Here is a 22,784-nt window from a genome sequence, read left to right as displayed (position 1 = left end):
CTCCATTCCGTGAGTGTGGTTTCAGGACTCTCCCTGCTCCAGGATCACTATCTGGGAACAGGCTGAGCCTTGGTCATTAGGTGGGGGGGGGGGAGTATCACTGTGTCTCACTCATTTGTATATTTGTATATACTATTATTTTCAATATTATGGTAGTTTAGTTATTGAAATGTTCTTATCTCAACCCAAGAGTCCTTTTTTCCCTTTACCCCTTTGATTCTCTCCCCTATCCTTGTGGGGGGGTGGGATGGACACACACAACGTGAGTGAATGGGTGTGTGGGTTGGACCCCAAGGGGCCATCACAGTCCTTTTCTGGCCCCCAGCAGGGGGAACCAAAAAAGGACTGTGAGTGACTGGCTTGACTTTTACTGTCTGTTTTACTTTTGCAGAGTTGTTAGAAAAGCGTCGCCTGGACACAGGCTTGTCTGGATTCTGGCTTTTTTTGGTCTTCCCTTTGGGAGGCTGAACTAAGGAACTGTTTTCTCCCGCATCACTGGATCCAATGGAAGATTTAGACTGCTGATCATTTCCACTGCCTTTAGGCTTTTGAGATCCCACAATCAGAGGTAGTACGGAGGCACTGGCACCCTGTGATCTTCTTATCGTAGATTGTCTAAACAGCAGATCGCTATATGGCAACTTCTTAAACTTTTCTCTACCCACTGCAACGTAATTTTGCCCACATTCTCCACCATGGGTGACGTGGTTACCCAACTCTGGCAATATGAAGAAAACATCTCCTTACAGACCTGCATCTCAGCTGTGGAGAAGCTGTCTGAGACAACGTCTGAGACCCTGGCCCGGGAGCTCCAGCATTTGAGAGAAGGTATGGCCTCCTCTCCACGGATGCAGGCCAGTGTCTTAGTGGTTAGAAGCAAGTGTTCCCCTGCTCAAGGGAGATGGCATACACCATGGGCCAAGCTGTGGTTTTACCTGTGCAACCATGGAGAAGACACGAGCAGATGGGATGGAAACTAACCTCAGCCCTAGAGGCACAGGTATGCGAGCTGCAAAGAATAAACGCAACTGGGAGTTCTTCCGGTGCTTCCAGGAGATTTGCTGCTCCAGTTTCCACTAATCCATTCCTTGAACAGAGCAGAAGGCTTGACTTTGACTTTACTCCCAATCCTGTGAGTAGAATTTCTGATCCGTATTCACAAGGACTGAGTAACCAAAACGAGACTGGGGCCCACGCACTCTACCCCACAAATCCACCCAACAGTACAGAATGCTACAGTCCATACTAGAGAGGCCCTGTCTTCAACCACGCGGACTTAGACTGGCAACGTAAGGGTGAAAAATTATTAGCTCGTTGAGCTCATGATGTTTCAGGTCATAAAGGAAGAGATGCAACATACAGATGGTCTCACAATCGAGAGGTGGACTTAACCATGGACACTATTGCAGGGGTTATCCGTGAATGTGAAACTTGTGCTGAAGTCAGAACTTTTACGTACTGTAGATGGGGATAAAGTCCCTGTGGTGCATATCAAGAATGTGCTGAGGAAGAAAGCCTGGGTTATTCCTGCCTTGGGTAAAGGTAAACCCATTCATGGGATTGCTTTTGCTCAAGGACCTGGGTATACTTGGTGGGTAATGCAGAAGGACGGCGAGGTTCGATGTGTACCTCAAGGGGGTTTGATGATGGGTGAAAGTGGCCGATAAATTTAGTTGTACAGTGTGTGGGAATATAGCGCAAAATTGGGGTGAGGAGGTAGATCTGTAACACTTCAAGAGACCAAACAGCTTTGGTGCTGGAAAACACATATGTTATGCTAATTGTTTTCTTGGCCTTGTGTGCCTGGCAAGCAGAACCTCTGTGCTCAGCTAACATAGGCCTGGGCCTGGCCTGCTGTGGGAAACATCAAAGCATAGTGGTAAACAATGCCTGCAAAAAATCCTTGAAGTACAGGTGAAAGTGGCAGACTCAAGCATTCTTTCTTTTTCTGCTCTCTTACAAGGACTGAGCTCCACCAGTCCTCTTCCCCTGCATGTGTGCGCCGGACTGAGTGCAGTTGCAAAGTGGCCTCAGTTTGGCAGGTGGCATGGAGAGATCCTTCTCTCACAAGGACGGAGCTCTGCTGGTCGTGGCCCGCCCCCCCGGCCTTGCCTCCCTATACGCATGAGCTTGCCTGCGTACTGCTGCAGAGTTTTCCCCTGGTTTGCAAGGTAACACCAATAAATCTACTCTTTGCATTTCACCCTTGTTTTGTGGTTGTTCCTGTGCCCTGCCTGCGTTGGCTCACACACAGTGTTAACTTCTGCCTAACCCTGCCATTGCATATTATCATTGCTAATGGCTGTGTGGGCTGGCCCCCAGCCAAGGGCAAACCAGAGATGGGAAAAAAGCCGCCTACGATTCTTTAGTCTCACTCCAGAGGCAAACTAAGGTTTCCGTGTTTTGTGGCACAGGTCTCTGATCACAAGCTGAAACGTTGAGTTTCAGCTGCCCTATCTGAAGACAGGCAGTGAAACTGGAAATAGGTCAGGCATACAGTTTTTGAAACTGGTTTTAATGCTTACTTGTGAAATTGCTTGCCATGAGAGATGCATCAACCAGCTCTGTTCAGAAACCTTTCTGTCACTTTTGACCATGGTCTTGTGATGCCTCTTCAATCATTGTGTCCTTTGGTATTAGAAAACAATCTCTCAGATATGCTGATTAATTAGTCCTACTTGAAGTCTTCTCTCAATAAAGCCAACAGGATTTAGAAGAATAGTGATTTCCTTATTTACTGTGAAATAACTAATATGACAAATTTTCTGAATTAGAACTATTTTTTTTCTGGATATACAACATACAAATAGCAAGAAAACAGAAAAGGAAAAATTTAGTAAAGTTTATCAGTGACATAATGGAAATGAAGTGTTGAGTGCTGCAATAAAGAGCAGTATACCACATTAGAGGTGAATGAGCAGAATACAAGAAGATCAGGTTACTTCATTTGGACATGGATATACAAGAATATGTGGTCCTATTCCTTGTTTATCGCACTGGGGTACCATTTCATAGCAAGGCAGTCACTGTGAGTTATGGGCATTTGTTACTGAAACTAATATTTGTATCCTGACAAATGCACCCACCTGATAATATTTGAAAGATGTCTTTTTCAGGGCTCTAATCTTGCTCAACACAAAAGTCACACAACACAATGCAAATGGCAAAAGGCATCTGGGACACTCATAAGTTTTTTTGTCACTGATAAAATTTCCTGATTACTGGGAGGATTTGTACAGGGCTAGGAAAAAAAAGTCTGGCTATAAAGTGTCTTGGTTAGGCAACACATCTTTGAAAAACTAATAATGGCTTAAATGCTACTGAACACATCACCATTATATTACTACACAACAATATCACTGCAAGTATCACTGAGTTACAATTCTATTGTGTGTTATTACTACTGGTATTGATACAGGGTTGTATTATTGTGAAGATAATTTATAAATCAACCACAGAAGCACTGTTTCTGTTTACATAATTTCACTCCTTAAAAGAGCTTTCTTTTAGGCTGTTTGCAGCATGTTGCAGATATGTTCTTAAGATATTACCTTTAATTCACTATACAGTAATTTGTTTTGGGTAAGGACAAAAAAAAATACAGGGCCACACTGGACTGGTATGTAACCCACAAGGTTGCTAAGCAAAAAAGCTGATTTTGTCACATATATCTACTGAGGCAAAATGTGGAGAGCTGCTTATGCGTAATTAACAGTCTTGTACAATCTTAAGGGTGAAAAATGGTTTAGTCATTGCCACCATCTGTCTGTAGTTGAGAGACTAAAGATCTAATACCTAATGGTAAATTCTTCTCCCCTATGGAAGAGAGAGTGTATTTACATAGAGATTCCTGATGGGAGGCTGAATTTTTTTTTTTTTTTTTTAGGTTTTGGAAGGACATTTTTAACACTTGACTTTAAAATTTTTTGGCTGAAATTTCTTGGAATAAAGGATGAAATGTTGAAATTTATGTTTTCGCTGTTCACAGTGAATCTAAATACATGTACCCATTAACCAATGGGACAGACATCTCTGGAAATCATAAATAGGATCAGTGTTTAAAGAACTTGCGGGGGGAGTTTGTATCTATATCTATATCTATATCTATATCTATATCTATATCAAGCTATTTTATGAGACATACCAAGACAACATTTATAAAACCTATCTTATAGTTAGGATATAGTCTAAATAGGACATGCATATCCTATGTATCCTAATTTTAAAAAATTATCCTATATTGCAATGTTTACAGATGCTATAGTTGCTATCCAATATCTGCTTGAGCTGAAGCTGAATTCCATAGTTTGTCTTCCAAACCCTCCAAAAAATAAGCAAAGCTTTTGCTTGTTTTTTAGATTTGCATTCCCACTGACAGAAGCTGATGAGTGCATCTGTGTCCCCCTGAAATGAACAACCATATTTCATTACACATCAGCACTGCTGAGCAGGTTCCTACTGTGAGGAGGCAAGTGTATTAAAGATAATAAGTCTGTGAAGTTTTATGCTGCTTGTGTCAGTACCTGTGTGACTGTAACTACTCCAGACACCTCAGTGCTCCTACCACTATCTTTCTGTCCTAAGGAATAACAGTGTTGGGGGACAAGAGCACTGTGAAGTCTGAACTGTACATAGTTTTTCACTTCTTATGTGATGCACACTTCATTAGAAGATCACACAACGTCTATCCTGCTAATAATATCCCTCAGTGCCACAAATCCCAAACATAAAAAAGAGTAAGATCTTGTTTGTTTTCACCCAGCTGTGAGGATAATCAGAACGAGCAGAAAAAAAAGAGAAGATTGATTTCCATTGTAGTGATATGTCTTCTCAAGATTTTCTCTGCATGAAGATAAAATCCTTCTTTGGTTTTCTTTTTTCGAAAATGAGGCACAGAACTTTTCCTGCAGTAAGTACTTACCTTTTCAAAATGCAAGAAGTTTTGAAAAATCCTAGTAGAGTAAATTTGGTAGAGATTTTGACCATGTTGCTATCTTCAAATGTGATAAATAATCATGATTTGTGAGTCACTGATGCTGAAACAAAAGACAGACCTGTGAGTGGAAAGAAATGCTTACAGCTTTGTTTTGTCAGCAACAGACAGTATTTTTTCACCCCTACTGATGCGATTCCATTTTCCATTACATTACACCTAAGAGCGCTTTTCAAACATTGAAATTATTTGTTTGAGGAACACATTTTATAGGTTTATATATACATATATTAAATTGACATGGTGACATTATAGGGCTTGTTTTCACTGTACAAGTTAGACATTATGTGCCTATGAACTGTAGCTGTGGGTTGACCATCTGGAAAAACAAGCTGCTCAACAACCATGCAATTTATCTTTTTTCTGGCTTCTGATACTGTGGGATTTTTTTTTTCTTTTTTGCATGAGTACTAAGCAAACCCTGAAACAAAGCTTTTGTTGAAGCAATCTCCCTTGTCAATGGCACCTTATTCAGTTACAAATTAACAAATAGTGTAATGATGCTGAAAGCTTTTGTTAACAGCATTTCTCTATAGCTTGGTTCCATAAGAGAAAACATGTCCTTTCCTTTCCCTTTCCTGTGACCTCAAAGCAGAAGCAATTTGCACACTCAACAGCTTTGTAAGAAAGACTTATTCCTGTGTTGAATCAAAATGTGGCTGCCTGCCACTTACCTTGATGGAAAGGGCTGAAAGGAAATACTTACCTCGGTATCTCTCTATCTTTAATGTTATAACAAGTCGTGCTCAAGAAAAGAGCATCTTCTCTATGGAACAGAGTTCTATATGCCCAGTGGTAACCAGAGCTGATCAAACAGAGGCATTGATATGGGACTTAAAAGACTGATGTTTAATTGATTAAGTAAGACATAAAATATCATGTGGGTATTTAAAACCCAAATAGGAATGATTCAACTTACTGTCCTGGTCAAAATTGAGAGCTTGACTTATTTTGTTCTTCCTAAGAATTCTGGTGCTCGTCAGCTAGAGCACTGCTCCATCTTAGCTCACAAATTAAAATGTTCCTATTAAGCAGATGACAAATTATAACCAAGAGGCTTGCATTTCATTGATGATTTTAGTAAGTGTAAGGCTACTATATATGCTCTTGATGCAAAGGCCAGAACTGACCATTAAGCTGATCTGCACTTATGAGAGCAGGGACTGGCAGCCTTGATGATAACTGTGACTGCAGCCTCCTAATACAGCTCAGAGATACCTGATAAATATCACAGGGAGTGCTGGGGCAAGGGGAACCACAGGGGCACACCATGTTGCCTGATCCCGTGGTGTGTGGGGTCTAAAAACGCCCAGTCTCCTGGGCTGCCCAGCAAGGACACCCTTGACAGCCCCTGCCTCCGTGCACTGGTGGATATCTGCACAGCCCACCAGCCTCCACACCAGTTTGCCAGTGCTGCCAAGATGTATGATGCTGTCTTGAGGGAGGCAGCTGAATTGCTTAGACCCCCTGTTGGAGCAGGGAATAATTCTAAATGGGAATGTCAGAATCTGTCATCTAATAAATATCATTGTGAAAACAGTAGCTAAGTGTCCACTAGGCAAAAAAATCAACACACACCTCCCTCCCTGACCTTGTCCCACCCAGGATCTTAGAAATTAGCAGAAAAAGAGTAAAGAATAAAACTTTTTTTATATCCTTGTACAGCTCCATGGTGTGCCTCCCTCTTGAATGCTGTAGGCAGGTCTGTTCCCCCCTATTACAAAAAGACAAAACAGGAATAAAAAAGGTTAGTTCAAGTTCTCAGACTGGCAACACAAAAGCTCAAATTTGAGGAATTGTTCCCCTGGGGAAAAGCAGACAATGGTCAGAAAAGCAGGCAATAAGGGATGAAGATGGTAAGAATCCATAAAATCATTATCAGGATGGTAAAAAAAAGAAAAAAAATTCTCATGTGTGGGAACAAGGGAACAACAGATGAAACCAAAAGGTGTCTGGTTCAAAAGGAAATGAAAGGATTTTTCTCACAACAAATTGTTAATCTGTGGAAGTGATTGCCAAAAGACACCATGGAAGATGAAACTCCAAAAGGATTCTAAGACCTTTAGACAAGCTCATGAAAGAAAAAAAAACATTAAAGACTATAAAACATAAAGATACCACCTCTGGTGAAGAAGTCCAAGGTGCAGGTGACCAGAAACTAGGAGAGTATACCTGAGAGGTAGCATTGCTTGGTTGCCTTTATCTTGCACATTTGTTTGTCACCTGTAATTTTCATCTTAAAAAGCTGAACAGTTCATCTATTGAGATCCAGTTATCTTCAAATTATTCAGGCAGATCAGGATTAATTTTCAGGCCAGTTTTCAGAGACTCCTGACAACATTTTCTTCAGTTTTATTCAAACATGTTTGTTCATTAACTAAGTTGAACTAAGTTAACTTAGTTCACCCCAGTTCCTGAAATCCTCACTTTCATTTAGATTTAATGATAAGCTAAAATCCCCCATGTATTTCTTTAAATGTTGTCACTCTAAATAAACACACTGAAAACCAGAGTTTCCATTTTTCAGTGGTGTGCTGTTTTTTAAAAATCTACAGGAGTGATCTGAGGGGATGAAAAGCAAAGACACAGCTAACCTCACAGCTGAGGAACAGGAATGAAGATTTGGAGAAGGCATTAGGAAGGCTGGCTGCCACAATTAGGGGGTCTTTTACAAGAGATTCCGCAAAGCTGTGAAGACATATTTTCTGAACATCAGGATCCAGATTCTGTTTAGCTTGTCAAATTTGAAGTATCAGAATGACATTTCGAAGTTTCTAACTTACAAGATGGCATTTTGTTCTAATTTTTGCTGTGGGCACTTAGCATGGCCTCCCTATTCTATTTTTAGCTTTTTCAAATGTATAAAATTATCTAAGTTGTATTTCCAAGTAATGAATTCCTTCATGCCCTTTTAAGTACTTTTTGCTCAGATAATACATCCATTCCTTTGTATATACCATTTCTGAATAGAACCATTTCCTTCATTATCCAAAACCACTTGATTTAGAAATTAATAAATTAAGATGGATTTTTTTCCCCATGTTGAGCATATGGGAAAGACTTGGAGAAGTTACTTAACTCCTAGTACTAAACTGTGTCTTGGGTTGCAAGTTTCCTTGTATACAATGGCAAACTTGTCATATTTTATCTACAAAGGGAAAACACTACCAATATTTCTTTATGGTTCAATATTTAAATCTTATTCCCATCCTTTATTAAGGTTTGTATTGGACGTAATCGCAATATATTAGTGAGTTTCATCAGGGTTTTGTTGCCGTCTAAAGTTTAGCTGGGAAAAAAACAAGCCCCAACTATTCTGATTTCAGGCCTGATTCTGACCTCAAGTCCAATGAGAAAAGGCAAGGTACTAAATTATTATGGTGCAGGCCCTCACCTCTGATAAGTCAATGGAACTTCACTGGGGTATATGGAGGAAAAAAGATGTCAGGAAAGGGCTAACTATGAAAGTGGCTGCTTCAGAAAAGGGCTTTTACATTCCTTGTTTAAAGGATCTGGAAAAACTTTTGTGGCACTTCTGATTTGTGAACACCATCCTCAAAACATCCCTGCAGGATGAAAGACGAAGTTGTCTTTCTTGCAACTAAAGTGTCAGTGTATGAACAAGAGAAAACTGTATTCAAGCAGCATTTTGAATGAAGTGGGTAAGTGTAACTCTACCTGGTGGGTTCCTATACACAGAAAATAAACTTCCCTCTAAGTCAGCTGTGGCTAGGGCAAAATGTCATGGGTTTACAGGTGACAAGAGTGGTGTGAACATAAGGATGATGCCTAGTGGTGAGAATGGCAAGTTACCATGGTAGACTTCAGAGACTCTGAAGTCTGCTTTTGGAGAGCTTAACCACTGGTTGTGCAGCATCTGTCAAAATGGCCAAAGTATACCTGTCCTTGCTTCTGGAAAAGGGTGAAGTGTGTTCTATCTTGAGACTCCTTTCAGCCTTGCTTACAAAGACAGTTCTTTTCCTGCTGCCATTCTCAAATGGCAGAGTCTCTTTTCCAAATGGAAGGACCCAAACTTCTTTGGTTTTTCAATCTATATTCAGAAAATGACTTCCCACTTCTCAAATGGGACTGAAAATTGCGTAGGGGAGTATCAACAACCTATAGCTTTTGATTTTGAAGGAGCTCATTACTGAACATCAACATATGAGTCGTATAGTTATGGGAAGATGAGGCTGCTGGACAGAAACAGTTCTGTGCTGCCAGATGTATACAGAAAAGGGATGAAGGGCAGGATCTCCAACTACAGCTTACACGTGAACTGACAGATGCAGTTTAAATGTACAAAATCACCATCCCTCAAATTTAATATATCTTAGTTAATGGGAGTTGAAAATCCAGTTGTTTACCCTCAGCAGGTTTTCTTCTCGGGTTCTGTGGGTCACCCACAATCTGACATTTTGAACTTAGTCCTTTCCCTTCAGGCTTGCTGAAAAGTCCATCCTTCTGACTTATTTTCTGCCCTGCAAGACATCCTTTTTCATACCCTATCTTTTGACTCGTCTTCCCAGATATTCTGTTCAATGAATTAGTGATGAAACAGGTGCAAATGTCTCTGTAGAAAAGGTTATATAGGACAGTGACATCATCGTGCTGACGCCCCAGATTCTTGTGAATAGCATCGAGGAGGGGATCCTTAGCAACCTCTCCATCTTCACTCTGATGATATTTGATGAGTGCCACAACACTACAGGCAACCACTCTTACAATGTGTTACTGACCACGTACCGGTACAAAAATTTGACTCCTTTGCAAACCAGCTACCTCAGGTAAGGCCCAGCCAGTCAGTGCTGGAAACATCACAGAAAAGTATTTTGCAGTTGTCAGAGACCAGACCCCTACCCATCCCCTTCTGGATGGTTCGTGTTTACGTCTCAAACAATGAGCAGAACACTTTCTAAGGAAGAGACTTAGCTTGGGCAGAGCACTCAGATAAAACATTCCTAAAGAAGAGACACCACCATGTCCAGGAATATTAGCAAGTTGTTACATCGGGGTGGGGCATGGGTGTGAGGGCTGGTGTCTCCTGGGTGGAGAACCAGCTGCCCCTCCCCACAAAGCTAACCTGGATGCAGGGCTGTTGTGCCCCTCAAAGGTCAACCCCGAAGGTGACCTGGATGCTGGGCTCCCCCAGAGGGGCACTCCAGGACTGGACTGAACCAAACTGTATAAAAGGTGAGCCCGAACTGTACTCCCTGTTGACCCATCACCCCCTGGGTTGACCCATCACCACTCCACACACAGAGTTTCTGCCTGAAACAGAGACTTCTGCCTGAAGAGAAGACATGTGCTGGAACAAGGGATTGGTGATGTTCTCTGCGTCTCTGTTTGTGTTTCTCTGTCTCTAACTCTGTCTTTCTGCCCCTCTTTCTTTCTTTCCAACTCTTTTGTACTGTCTTATAATGAAGCGGAAAGACTCCACAACTCATGAAAGTTGTAAAGCAGGTATGTAGTTTATTCAGCGCTGAGATGCATGGGGGATAGCTCCTCCAAAGACATGCGCGCCTTTTCACAAAACCTATCCCTCTATTTATTCCCCAAAATGTTGCATATGCATTAAGTTTCGTAATCCATCTATTCATATTGATTACCCAGCCCTGCCCAGCCCCGTTTCGTATTATAATTAGCTAGAGTCCTTCTGCGCCTGCGTAGTGCTCCCTGGTGGTCGTCCGGTGGTCGACAGGATGAAGTAAATGAGTCTTCATCGGAGTTGAACTTCTCACCTCCTCGTCTCTTGGTCTCAGTCCAAAGAACCAGGCTGGTTCCCATCTTGTTTAGAGGCTCCCTATCTCCGCGGCCTTGCAGGTGGTGTATGCTCTCCCCTCGTTTGGGTTAGCAGTTCCTCCCCCATTATCACAGCTTTGATCCTCTCATCCTGTCTTCGCAAGCACGGCAAATGTTAATCATATACTGTCCGAACAGCTATTCTCAATTAGTTCTTCTTCCGCTCCTTTTTAACTTTAAGCCCCCCTGTCTCAATAATTGACAAGTGTGATTTTGTGCTTGCCTCGGAGTTGATTTCTGATGTTTTTGCAGTTGCTGAGGTAAATAAAATTGTTTGAGTCATCGTCTGACTCCACCTAGCCGGTGCTCCTTTTTGGGGAATCACAAAAAACCTCTCTCAACCACCCACTGGAGTGGGGCGAGACAACAGTGCAGTCAGTAAAGCCTGACATCTTGCCTTTTGTGTTAATCCAGTTCAAACTCCCATTTAACAATGTCTGCAAATTGAAATTTGGAACACTTTTTCCCTCTTCTCGGACACCTCCAGGCTGGTTTCCCATGTTACATCTTCCCTTCAGCTTCTGAGAAGGACTGATCAGAAGGACTGCATGACAGAGACTGGGCTACTTGAGAGCAAATAGAATTGCTGGGCTGGGAAGCAAGCATGTGTCCCTGAACTTAGTTAACCTCCTTGTCACCTCTTTGTTGCTGTCTTCTGTAACAATAAAATGAAGCCACTGCCTCTGCTGACAGAAGGATTTAGTCCATCTCAGAAGACACCTCCTCTGAATGAATGCGGAAGATTGTTCTGGGGGTGGATTTGCTGTTTCTGTGTATGATGAGCACGGGCAAATATAGCTGGTTATGGATTTCAGTGGGTGATAGTTTATTTTCAGTTTGAGTACTCTAAGCTTGAGTGCCTTGGAGAGGGCACAAGTGGGGACAAGGTTTGACTCTCAAGATTTAGGCCTTGCACTCATGTTTAATTCATCTGCCTGTTTTGTTTCCTTGTTTTTGAACACAGTAACAGCTTGGTGCATGGTAACAGTGTCTCCTGGGTTGGTTTTTTTTTTGTTTGTGACAAAGAAGCAACCACTCTTCTTCATGTGTGTGCTCAGATTGTACGTTTAACTGCTTCTGTTGGAGTTAACGCCAAGAACACCAAGGAAACAACAGAGCACATCTGTACTCTCTGCTCCTACCTTGACATACTGGCCATATCCACTCTCAGAGAGAACAAACAGGATCTGCAGAGATTCAGAAAGAAGCCGGAAACATGTAAGCACGCTTCCTTTTTATTTTTGCATGAGATGCAAAGCACCATAATTAAGGCAGCTGTCCAATTCTCCTTTGATCAGATGAGACTAAAAGCTTAAAACTAAACTGGAGCTTTGCTTCCTGCTGGCTTGAAAGAAGTTCAAACATGCACTTCACTGTTGCCCCACAGTAAGGCAAGTTTGGGCAAGTTTTCTCTTTGCTGAGCTCTACAATCTCTGGTTTTTATTTAGTAAGGCAGAAAAGCCAGTGCAGTTCTGCCAGTGAAGACTTGGGGCTGTTTCTTTGGTGCACCTATGATGTCATTAACAATAAACATAATTATGATTGCATAGAGCACCACCTGTAGAGTTCTTCTAGACAATAATTTGTTCTGCACTGCCCTGGGGAATGTTCTATTTATTCAGGTCACCGATTTGTATTTCTTGTCTCTAGATGTCAGATGGGTTAAAATGCGAGCTCAGAATTACTTTGCAGACATTATCCCAGATCTGATGTCTGAGACAGAGGTGCTGATGAGGAAAATTTACTCCCTGGGTAAGATACTGTAACATGTCTGTAACTGGGATTCACTCTTTTGATTACATCAATGTGAATCCTCGTGGCTGCTAAAACAGTCACTCTTTTTCCACTTCCTTTCTCCTCCTTCCTTTTTACTTCCTTTTAATTGATATTTCCTAAATAAAAGATTACGTGTAGAAGAGTCAACTATTTTCCTGTTATACGTAATTAGTTTGATAAACATAAATATTTTTGCTTGGATTTCAACCTGTGTTTCCTGCAGCTAAGGACAGTGTGCTTTTGACATTGACAGATCACTCTGAACATTTAATGAATCTAAAACAAATCTACCAAAGTGCTTGCTTTCAGAACGCAATGAGCTGGATTTCACTGATGAGAAATACCTGTATGTTCTTATTTAAGTATTTCCCCAAATGCTTCATACCTAAGTCTGTCTTTGTTAAGGAAGACAAGAAGGGTCTCAGTTATGGTGTCACTCTGAATGTTGTACTTCCTTCCTTTCAGCAAAAGTTTACTTCCACTCTTGCTGCTCTGAGTCTTCCCATATTTTCCTGTCTTCTCTAAGTTTTGCTGAGTTATTTCCGGGGGTGCCCTGGCCACCTTTTCAAATCAGTATTTTGTCCTCTTTATACCTCTGGGTACCCCATTTTCCACTGTTTACCAGGTCTCCATTATTTCTTATTGAAAAGCATTTAAGGTAATTTTACAGAGAAGGATCTGTGGAACATAAATACCACCAGACAGAGGATATGGCTGCCTAAGAAAGGAAACACTTTGTCTGTAGGGTTGCAGCCTCAGGAGCTGCAGTGATGTGAAGTTTTGCAGAGAGGGAGATGCATGGTTCTGAGAAGAGAGAATGGGTCTCATGATCATGAGACCTAATTCTGCACCTCTGCAGAAACCAATTGGTCTTTTCTGCTTTTGCAAGGTTCCTAAGGGGTGTCCAGTAAGTGGCTCTTATCAACAAATTTGAGAGCTACAGGGGGTACAAAGAAGAGACCCATGGATAGCTCTGCCCAAGGTCAGCCTTGGTCTATCCAGCTCTGAATTAAAGGATCTTGTCTGTGTTTAGACTGGATTTTGCAAACTGTCTGGGGCACCTTAAGTGTGTTTACCTCAATTCTATACTTTTTAGATTTCACACACACACACACTTTCCAGATACTGGAGAGTGAAGGATATTCTGGGGCAGGAAGGAAGAATTTTAAAAAACCCCAAACAAACGCACACCAAAACAAAACAAAACAAAACAAACCCCACAAACAAAAAAAACCCCACCCAACCAAAAAAACCACCCCAAACAAAAACCCAAGAAACCCCAACAAAGAACAAATACAGTGGGAATTTCAAGCTGCACACTAATTAAGCAAACACTGCTGAAGCGTATCTCTGCATCAGAGTTTCTCTTGCATGAATGCCACTGACTTCCCTTCTGTGGGTCCCCTGATTACTGAAGTTTCTGAAGGACTCAGATAGAGTACCTGTGTGACAAACAGGTACTGACTAGTTCTTCCTCAAGAACAGGCCCTTGGATAATATGCCTTGTAAGTACCATGGACCATTTACAAATGAATACTTGTAGCTGATAATTCAAGGAGCGATGGACATTCGGTGTGTTGAATAGTGTAGGCTTCTTATAGGATAAGTGAGCTCTAATTTTACTGCTAAAGACTCTGCAGATGTGTATATGTACACAGATCCTCAGCTGGATTGTACTGGGTTAATTTTAGCCTAACATCTGGCAGTAGACTGAAACACAAGGGGGTGACAAGACAGAGCCAGGCTCTTCTTAGATGGTTCCAGAGGCAGGTCAAGTGGGCACAAACAGAAATACTTGACATGAAGAACTTCTTGCTCTAAGGGTCATCAAATACTGGAACAGATTGCCCCGAGTTGTGGAGTCTCCATCTTTGGAAGTACTCAAAATCCATCTGGACATGATTCTGAGCAACTGCTCTAGGTGACCCTGCTTTGAGCAGAAGGTTGAGCTAAAGACCTCCACAGGTGCTTTCCAACCTCAGTGATTCTGTGATTGTATCATACAGTGTTCTTCTGTGTAGGCTTATTGATAATAAGATAATAATATGTAAATAATAAATGTATTATCTTTTAGCTAACTGTTCTGGTTATTTGTTAGTCAAGTTGAACAAATATGTGTTTCCTCCTTTTTGATAGATACTTATCTCTCAAATCAACAAGAATGGTTTTGGAACACAGAAATATGAACACTAGATAGTTGCCACTCAGAAGAAATGCAGACTTTTGCAATTGGCAGATAAGGAGAAGGAGAGCAGCATTTGTAGAGACCTTTTCACTTGTATTGAACACTTGCGGGTAAGTATATATCCTCTTTCCTTCTATACAGAGATGGAGCCATCCTGTTCCTTCTAATACAGTTATGTTCACCGAGGAACCAATTTTGAACCTAATAATTTTATTTGACACAGGCTAAAGCATAGTATATACGAGTTGTGTCTTAAGATACTCACTAAGAACAGAATAGTGCAGAGGAGACTTTGTTATGTTGTCATGCATATGGAAGAACAGCACAAGTTTGTAATACTTAATCTAGCTAAATAAATTTGTGTTCATCCCCTGTCCTATGGACAATGAGGCTTAAATGTATGTCTCTCTTTCTGAGCAGAAATTCTATGATCCTCTCATCATCAGTGAGGATGCTCACATTGAGGATGCTTTATCCTACCTAAAGGAATTTTTCACAAATGTCAAAAATGGACCACATACAGAATGAGAGAAGCAACTGACAGTTACATTTCAAGGTATTTTACACATTACCTGTGACAGCTGTAGGGGAGAAGAAGGCTTATGGTAGGATGACCCAAATGTTTTCTTCAGAGTAAGTGTGATTGTTTTTCCAGGAGCTTTGCACTTTTCAGAAGACCTAGTGTCCATGTGGGTGCAAATATAGTGTTAGGGTAGGCAGGGAGGAACTTACCTTCTGGACCTTCAAGCTTCTAGGGCAGGAAATAAGGAAGTAGTAGCAATTGGGAAGTGGTAGCAATTGTAGCTAGATGCTGTAGTAGGTTTTTACATGCCTGACTTGGAGATAAGGCAGCAGTGTCCTTAAGGGTGTACCCCACAAGAAGGGGGATGGTCTGCAATCGTGGATGCTGGCAGCATCACATAACGCAACAGACGTTGCTTAGCACACTGCCCAGCCTCCTCCTGCCCAGTGATGCTGGACAAATCCCAAACTACTGTGAAGAATCTGGTGCCCCTTGTACCCTTCAGATTAAAAATTAGAGGTTGCACCCTTCTCTAAGTTCTGATTTAGTAGCAGTGTGCTGTAAAACAGCCTGTAGTGTCAGTTGTTTCCTAAGAAGAAATAGCACTGCACTTTGCAAGAACTGAGTTTGATTTGTTGCTGTCTTTAATGCACAGTATGTCACAGAGTATCTCCTGTCAGTTTGCTACAAAATGTGAGAGATTCAGAATTTTTATTTTCTGGACATTTTGCTGCATTTAACCAATAGCTTTCTTTGCTTGTATCTGAAAGAATGGTACAGAAAATAAAAAGAAATGCTAAAGAGAATGTGGGTGGCATTTTCAAGTAGGTTTGAGTGAGAATTCTGTTTTCTGCATTAAAGAAGACATATTATTCAAGGCACTGCTGTTTTCTTCCAAAGAAAGAACCAGAACTGACTGCTCTTTCAAAAGACTAATCTAATCAGAATGCCAAGCTGTAAGAGCTTTCTTGCATCCTGGATGAAGCACACTGCTATAACCCACAGACTTGCACTCTTCTCTTTGCTAAGACAAAAGCCTTAGTAGCTGTAAGGTGTCTCTTTTTAAAGCTCTTAACATGAAAAGTGAGAAAACATAATGCCTCATCTATTGCACTTCCTATTTTCATCTGAAAATAGAAAAATATGCATATATTTGATCTTCCTAAGAAAATATTTATCTTTATATATCTTTCTAAGCACTAATGCTCTGAGAGGGGTGAGGGATTTTTTATTATTTTTCTAAAACCTACAGTACAGGGGTGGTCATTGTATCTTCTTCCTACATGTCATAGTTGATCATTAAGCCATCAGATTTTTACTTTAGGTCTGAAGTTAGTTTTAACAAGATGTGTTACAAAATTTTTGGCTTTAATGTGGCAGTGTTATAAACCAGCACCTCTGCTCTGACTGCACATCAGGAGGTATTTGTAGGTTCCTCAGAAGATTCCTGTGGGCACAAAGGAGGTCTGTGCCCTAGAGTGTGTTCTTGACCAAAAAAAAGGGAAGACTTTGTGGAGCAGATGTTCTCTGGACCCTTTTGATGCACGGGTCAATTTCATATTTGCCTAGGATCAAGGATCTAGGCTGGATGATCTTTTTTCTCCCTTCCAATACCTTGTTGCCAGAAGCAGCTTGTGCTCGAAGTAAGTGTGCTGCTAATCATTAGCTTCAGTGGATCTTAAACATTTACTGCAAGGTATCATAGTCTCTGGCTACTGTAAATAGGTTTATCAGCTGTTAGTCCCAACCCCTATTTTATCCTTGGGTATAGACATGCTGGAAGAATTGCAAACCAGAAAAAAATCAAAGGCAAGCTGAAGTCCAAACTATCAACACCAGGCATCTTCTGGCCATTTTCCACTATAGATGTAAAAGCCTACTGTAGCTTGGTTGAATTTTGTTCTTATATAAGAGCAGTTTGCAGGTGCTGCAATCACTGTGCAGGGAAAAAGTGCAGTCTGTAAATAGCAACTCTTTTTTTTTTTTTTTTACCTCAGAGGGGTAATACTGAGTGATCTGTTGGTTTATAAGAGAAAAATGCATACTTTTAGTAGTGAAAAGCTGCTTGCTCTCTAGCCAGCCTTTAAGTTGCAGGGTTGGGAAAAATAGAAATCAGTTATAGCATGGTTGGATCTGGCATAATTTCTTACCTCTTAATAGATGTTTCCTCCTGACACACAAGTTTCACCTTTCCTGCTTTTGGTTCTCGGAAGTACCAATTGTCTAGGCAAGCATGGGCAAAATCTACCTACCTATCCCTAACTAACATTTCATCTGGACAGGGATCTAACTCCCTGATTTGCTTTCCAGGCTTTGAAGAAGTGGATAGAAGCAAACCCCCTACTTAGCCACATAAAGCCAGATGTGTTGATGGGTCGTGGAAGAAGAGACCAAAAAACAGATACGCAGGTTTGCACTGGGGAATAGCAGTTGCTAGACCTATGGTGGGTACACTGCTAAAATTGTTCTACACTTCCTGTGTTCATCTTCTGTGCTCTTAAACAAAGGAAGGTCATGCTGGTTTGCACAATGCTTTCTTCCATATCTAGAAGACCTTTAACCAGTCCTAAGGAGCTGCTTGCTTTTTACGTCCAGAATCATTGTTTAAAGCAGCTGTAACACTGTCAATGACCCTTTGCTGCAGGATTCTTTTGCTAGCTCAAAAAAAGTTTAGAAACTGTTTGCTATCATGGCTTCTTGTGATTACTTCAAGAGGTATTTTCCCTGTTCCTTTCATAGATCTCTCTCTTATTTTGTGTCTGGTGGCACAAAGACATTTTAAGGTGGAATGGAAGCTACAGCCGAAATGAATTATGCATGGCTTAAGTTAAGAGTTAGCTTGGGCTTAAAATAACTAAGCTGTATGGATCTCTCTAATAAAGATCAGGTAGGTGCTGTGTCTGAAATGGTGTTTCCGGGATAACAATTATTGTGGCACATCATCAGGAATTCCTGCTCAGTGAGTATAGCAAGCAGCCAGCTGGATATGCAAACCGAAAGTACTTTTCTAGATCAAAAGGACATACTCATTTATAATCACTTAAGTAAGAGCAAATGCAGGTATCTCGTACAAGGAAGTCTTCAGTGTTGTTTCCCGACACAGTTTCTTGGTACTGTAGGTATGAACCTCCCACTGCAGAAGAGTGGATGCATTCAAAACAACAAAGACAGCAGCCTGCTAATCACTACATATGTTGCTGACGAAGGCATTGATATTTCTGAGTGCAACCTTGTTGTGCTCTGTGAATACTTCGGTAATGTCACCAAAATGATCCAAGTCAGAGGCATGGAATTTCAGACCTATTACTTTAGAAACCTGTTCTGGCCTAGAAATTAACATAAAGTGCTACTGAATGGTACTTTGGAAATACTGTAGTAGTATGTGCATGTCTTGTTGTTCCTTTGTGTCCCTGAGTGAGGGCAGATGAATGATGGCACCAAACATGATAGATTTGTTCACAGAACTGATTCCTTTATGTTGTGTGACTTTGCTCTTGCTATGCAAATTAGCCATGTTGCACAAGATTATGGAATTGTTGAGGACTGATCCCTCAAGTGGATAATTATACATATAAGCAGAAGTATGGCTAGAAGAGCTACGGTCAGAAATAGCACAAATTTTTCCAACTGTGACAATTTTACAAAGGATTGCCGCAACGGAGTTTCATGTATTGCCTTGATTTCTGAAGGTCTTTCCCTGCCCAGTGGCTTATTCCCAACCCAGGTACTCATGGGTACCTGAGGCCTCTGCATGTGCAGACCTCTAACATCCAAGATTAAAAAAAAAAAAAAAAAAAAAGGAAAAAGGAAACCCTGTTTCTGTCTTGGCTTCCCTGAAGAAGTCTGTCAAGACTTCGGTCTTGAATCTTGGTTATTTTACAGTACAGCCAGTAGAGGGGAATGAAGAGCCACACTGAATGCTGGTTTCTGTTCAACATTCCTAAATGTCATTAAATTGACTATATGTTTCAAGGGTTTTTCTCCAATATTTTATCATATTATCCGAGTAGCTAACTTCATAATTTGATGGGAAGTGATCTCCATTGTTCCCCAAGGTTTTTGGTGATAGATTTTTTTTTAAATAGACACCAATTAGCAGGGCAGAAAACTAGTAAGTAAGACAAAGATGAGCTTTTCTCCTCTAGCTGTTGTTTCCACAAGAAGGCAGCAAGATGCTCTACAATAACTAAAGTGTCAAGCGTGCCTGAGCTTAACTGAGGCAGGCCACAGAAGCAGGCAATACAGCACTGGCTGGGGGGATATCCATGAGGATACCTGGAAGGAGTCATCTTGTTCTCATTTGTGATCAAAGACGAAAGAGCTGACAGAATGGCATTTAGAAGCAGCATTATCTGAATCTGAACAGGGTAAGCAAAAGCAGCCACACAGAAAGTCCTTAATGATCCTTTACAGCATAGCTGCTGCTTCTGCACATCTTGTTAAGAGTAACTAAAGAGGATAAAAGTGTTGCTGTATAGGTCGTGGAAGGGCAAGAGATAGCAAGTGCATCCTTGTGACAAGCAAAACAGAAATGGTTGAGAACGAGAAACACAACTGTTTTAAGGAAGAAATGATGAATGAAGGACTTGAAAAGCTACAGAATTGGGATGAAACAACATTTGCAAGAAAGGTTTGTACTTCTGTGGAATTTTCATACTCAAATTTATAGGCATAATCCGTATCGGCCTTCATCTACTAGGGGTCTGTCTAGGACCAAGTGATAACCTGAGGAAAGTATTCACTGTATTTGGTTTCAGACCAAGGCTAGATTAGCAGAGAAGGGAGAGTGTGTACTGCTAGCTTGCAGAATGTCATCTGTACTATAACTGTAAAAAACTTCTTAGAAGTTGAGGGAGAATTTATATAAACTTGTCAGCTTCGAAATAACATATAAACTATTGTGTCCACTGGAAGAAAAATATTGCTGTGTCCGCTTGGGATAGTGGACAGGGAGATGGGAAACTATGCAAACGGTGGTAATACGGACATCCATATTCATGTTCAGAAGCACTTTATCTTTGCTGCAGGCCAGTACAAGTGCTTTTCTAAAGCTGGTTGTTGTTAGGCCAAGTGCTTGTTGATTTCAGAGCAGTGTTTTATGGAAGATTTCAAGAAACCATTGCCTGGGATGACACTTGGGTTTGTACATGCTCTTCTGCCACTGATTTCTTTTGTACTGCCTACAGTACTGTTTGTCTGTGCTTCAAGCAATGTCTGGCAGATGAGCAAGCCTAGCAGAACACCTCAGCACACACTCAGTGCTTTACATTAACCCTTGTGTGTGCTGCACGCTTACCAGATCAGAAAACATCGTGAAGGTAGAAAGAAGCATCAAGAACTTCTGGTGCTGAGATGACATGCAAGAGATGTCTTGGGCTAAGCCAGTGATGGACTTCTGTCCAGGCAGGTTCCTGACCAGCGCAGCAGGTGCGTCTCCTCCGTGACCACCCCACCTTCTCGGGTGCCTTTGAATAATAGATAGGAGGTCTGCAAGTAGAATCAAACAATGATGAGGACGATGGTGCTGCTCTGAAAAGTGCAGTTGTGATGTGAGAAGGGGCTTCAGGACACAGCTGAGAATTACAGAGTGCTTGCCTTCAAGCACCTCTTTTCTTTTTAATCAAGAACCTTTTTTTTTTTTCTTTTTAACAGCTGTTTTGGGAATGCAGATGGAGTTCACTACTCCTCTGCACAGGGAAGGTCCACAGGCAAGGAGCTGGGAACAGCTCAACCTTGTGAAAACCTAGTTATGTTTCTTTGACGAATTACAAGGGATATCTAACAGACATCTCTGACTGTTAACACCATTTTGTGCTCCTGGCTTATCACCTATTCCTGTGTAAATAGATCTGAGAGTTCAGAAAACTCTTGAAAAAGAGGTTTTCCTTAGTACTCTACAAATAACTCCTCACAGTATTTTAAATAATATCTACAAACTGAGTTCTGTCATAGTTCAGCTTATATATTTAGTGAAAGTTGCATTTCCAGGAGGAACTAGTTTTCAGACTCCAGCTCAAATTGTACATCTGCTTTCAAATTAAGTTTTTAATTTTTGGAATCTTTGATTTCATATGTTATAAACAACTGCAACACCTTCACCTTGTCAGGGTTACTTTTTCCGCCACTGCAAGTAATTGCATCACTCCTCCTGGAAAGCTGGGGTCACATAGTTAAAATGGGTGGGAAGCAGGAGTCTCTCAAATTGTCTGTTTTCCAGACGAGTCCATTAATTGCATGCACAAGGTTCAAATACTGCAAGCACGGTTTTTAGAGAAGCTAAGTAAGTTCAAATATGTATAACCTGGTGACTGGTGATATATAGGAATTTTGGTTTTGATGAACCCAGGCCCGGTCCTTACTAGTATCTGGTATTTAATGAAAGAGGAAAAAAAGAGTGATGAGCCACAGGGGCTGAAAGGAATGACAGGAAGCATCTTACCAGGGAAATGGTGTTTGTGAGGGGAAGGGGAATGCCAGGAAAAAAAATGAGGAATGGCTTTTCTGCTATTAAGCACTTCTGGCATGTGTCATTTCAGGAATCTCATCACACTGTCCTAGGAGATGCGTTCAAGGAGTGTTATATAACAAAGCCTCACCAGAAACTAGTCCAGTTTAACTGTTTTGAGAAAAAAAGCAAGATGCATTGCCAAAATACTAATTGCCAGCATGACTGGGGAATCACAGTGAAGTACAAGACATTCAATGATCTACCAGTGATCAAAATCAAAAGTGTTGTAGTAGAGAACATGGAAACCGGGACACAAATGGATTTTCATAAATGGAAAACTACTTATTTTTCTTTGAAGAATTTTGATGTTGAAGAAACGTCCAGTTGAACTCAGTGTTTTGGTGCATGTATCACCTTACCGTACTAAGCTGAAATAATGGATGATCTATTTCCACGTATAAAAAATTCTTGTTCTTTATGCTGTCTGATATGCTAGGCTCCTCATCAGTATCTGGCTATACTAAAAAAGGCTAGTATGTCCACTAAAAAAAAATTGCAATCTAATAAAATGTTTCACTCCAAGTTTTAATATAAGCATAGACAAACATGTGCATAAGCATCCAGATCTTAATCCTTGTTGCTATGAAGAAGCTGGTCTGAAAAAAACAAAATCAATTCAATGACTAACAAAATATCTAATTTTAGGTGACAGGCCACAACTTCAAGCATTTCTGTGTAAATCAATCTTCTTTGTTAAAGGTAACTTCTGTTACCTCCACGCAGATAACATGGCTTATGCATATTGATAATTTAAGCACGACTTTAGGTACTTTTAAAGCTTTTTAAAAATTACTTTTAAAGCTCTAGGCATTTTGGTATATAGAAAATTATGATAAAATGTCCAGTAATTTTTCTGTAAGGAAGACACTGCATCTTTTCAATGCATCTTTAACAGAGAATGCTTCTGCAACAGTCTGAGAAAAGCAGTAGGGCTTCACAGAGCCCTCTCGGAGGAGGCATCTTCTGCATTAAAATAGTAGCACTGTTTTCTTCTATC

The 22,784-nt window shown here is 40.9% G+C and overlaps 1 protein-coding gene across 1 annotated transcript; it reads left to right on the top strand.

Moving 5' to 3' along the window:
* The first annotated feature begins 695 nt into the window (after positions 1–695).
* DDX58 (DEAD (Asp-Glu-Ala-Asp) box polypeptide 58) lies at positions 696–22,115 on the top strand. Its single transcript, XM_010083709.1, is given in 15 exon segments — positions 696–828; positions 8,503–8,565; positions 8,568–8,655; positions 9,523–9,737; positions 9,740–9,780; positions 11,854–12,013; positions 12,446–12,564; positions 14,708–14,866; positions 15,177–15,312; positions 15,797–15,798; positions 16,180–16,326; positions 17,590–17,688; positions 18,383–18,563; positions 19,758–19,909; positions 21,816–22,115. Coding segments are annotated over 15 exon segments (1,995 nt in total).
* The last annotated feature ends 669 nt before the right edge of the window (positions 22,116–22,784 follow it).

Source organism: Pterocles gutturalis, unplaced genomic scaffold, assembly GCF_000699245.1.
Source record: "Pterocles gutturalis isolate BGI_N339 unplaced genomic scaffold, ASM69924v1 scaffold5400, whole genome shotgun sequence".
Classification (NCBI taxonomy): Eukaryota; Metazoa; Chordata; class Aves; order Pterocliformes; family Pteroclidae; genus Pterocles; species Pterocles gutturalis.
The sequence above is the reverse complement of the archived record's forward strand: the minus strand, read 5'-3'. Positions and strand labels throughout refer to the sequence as shown.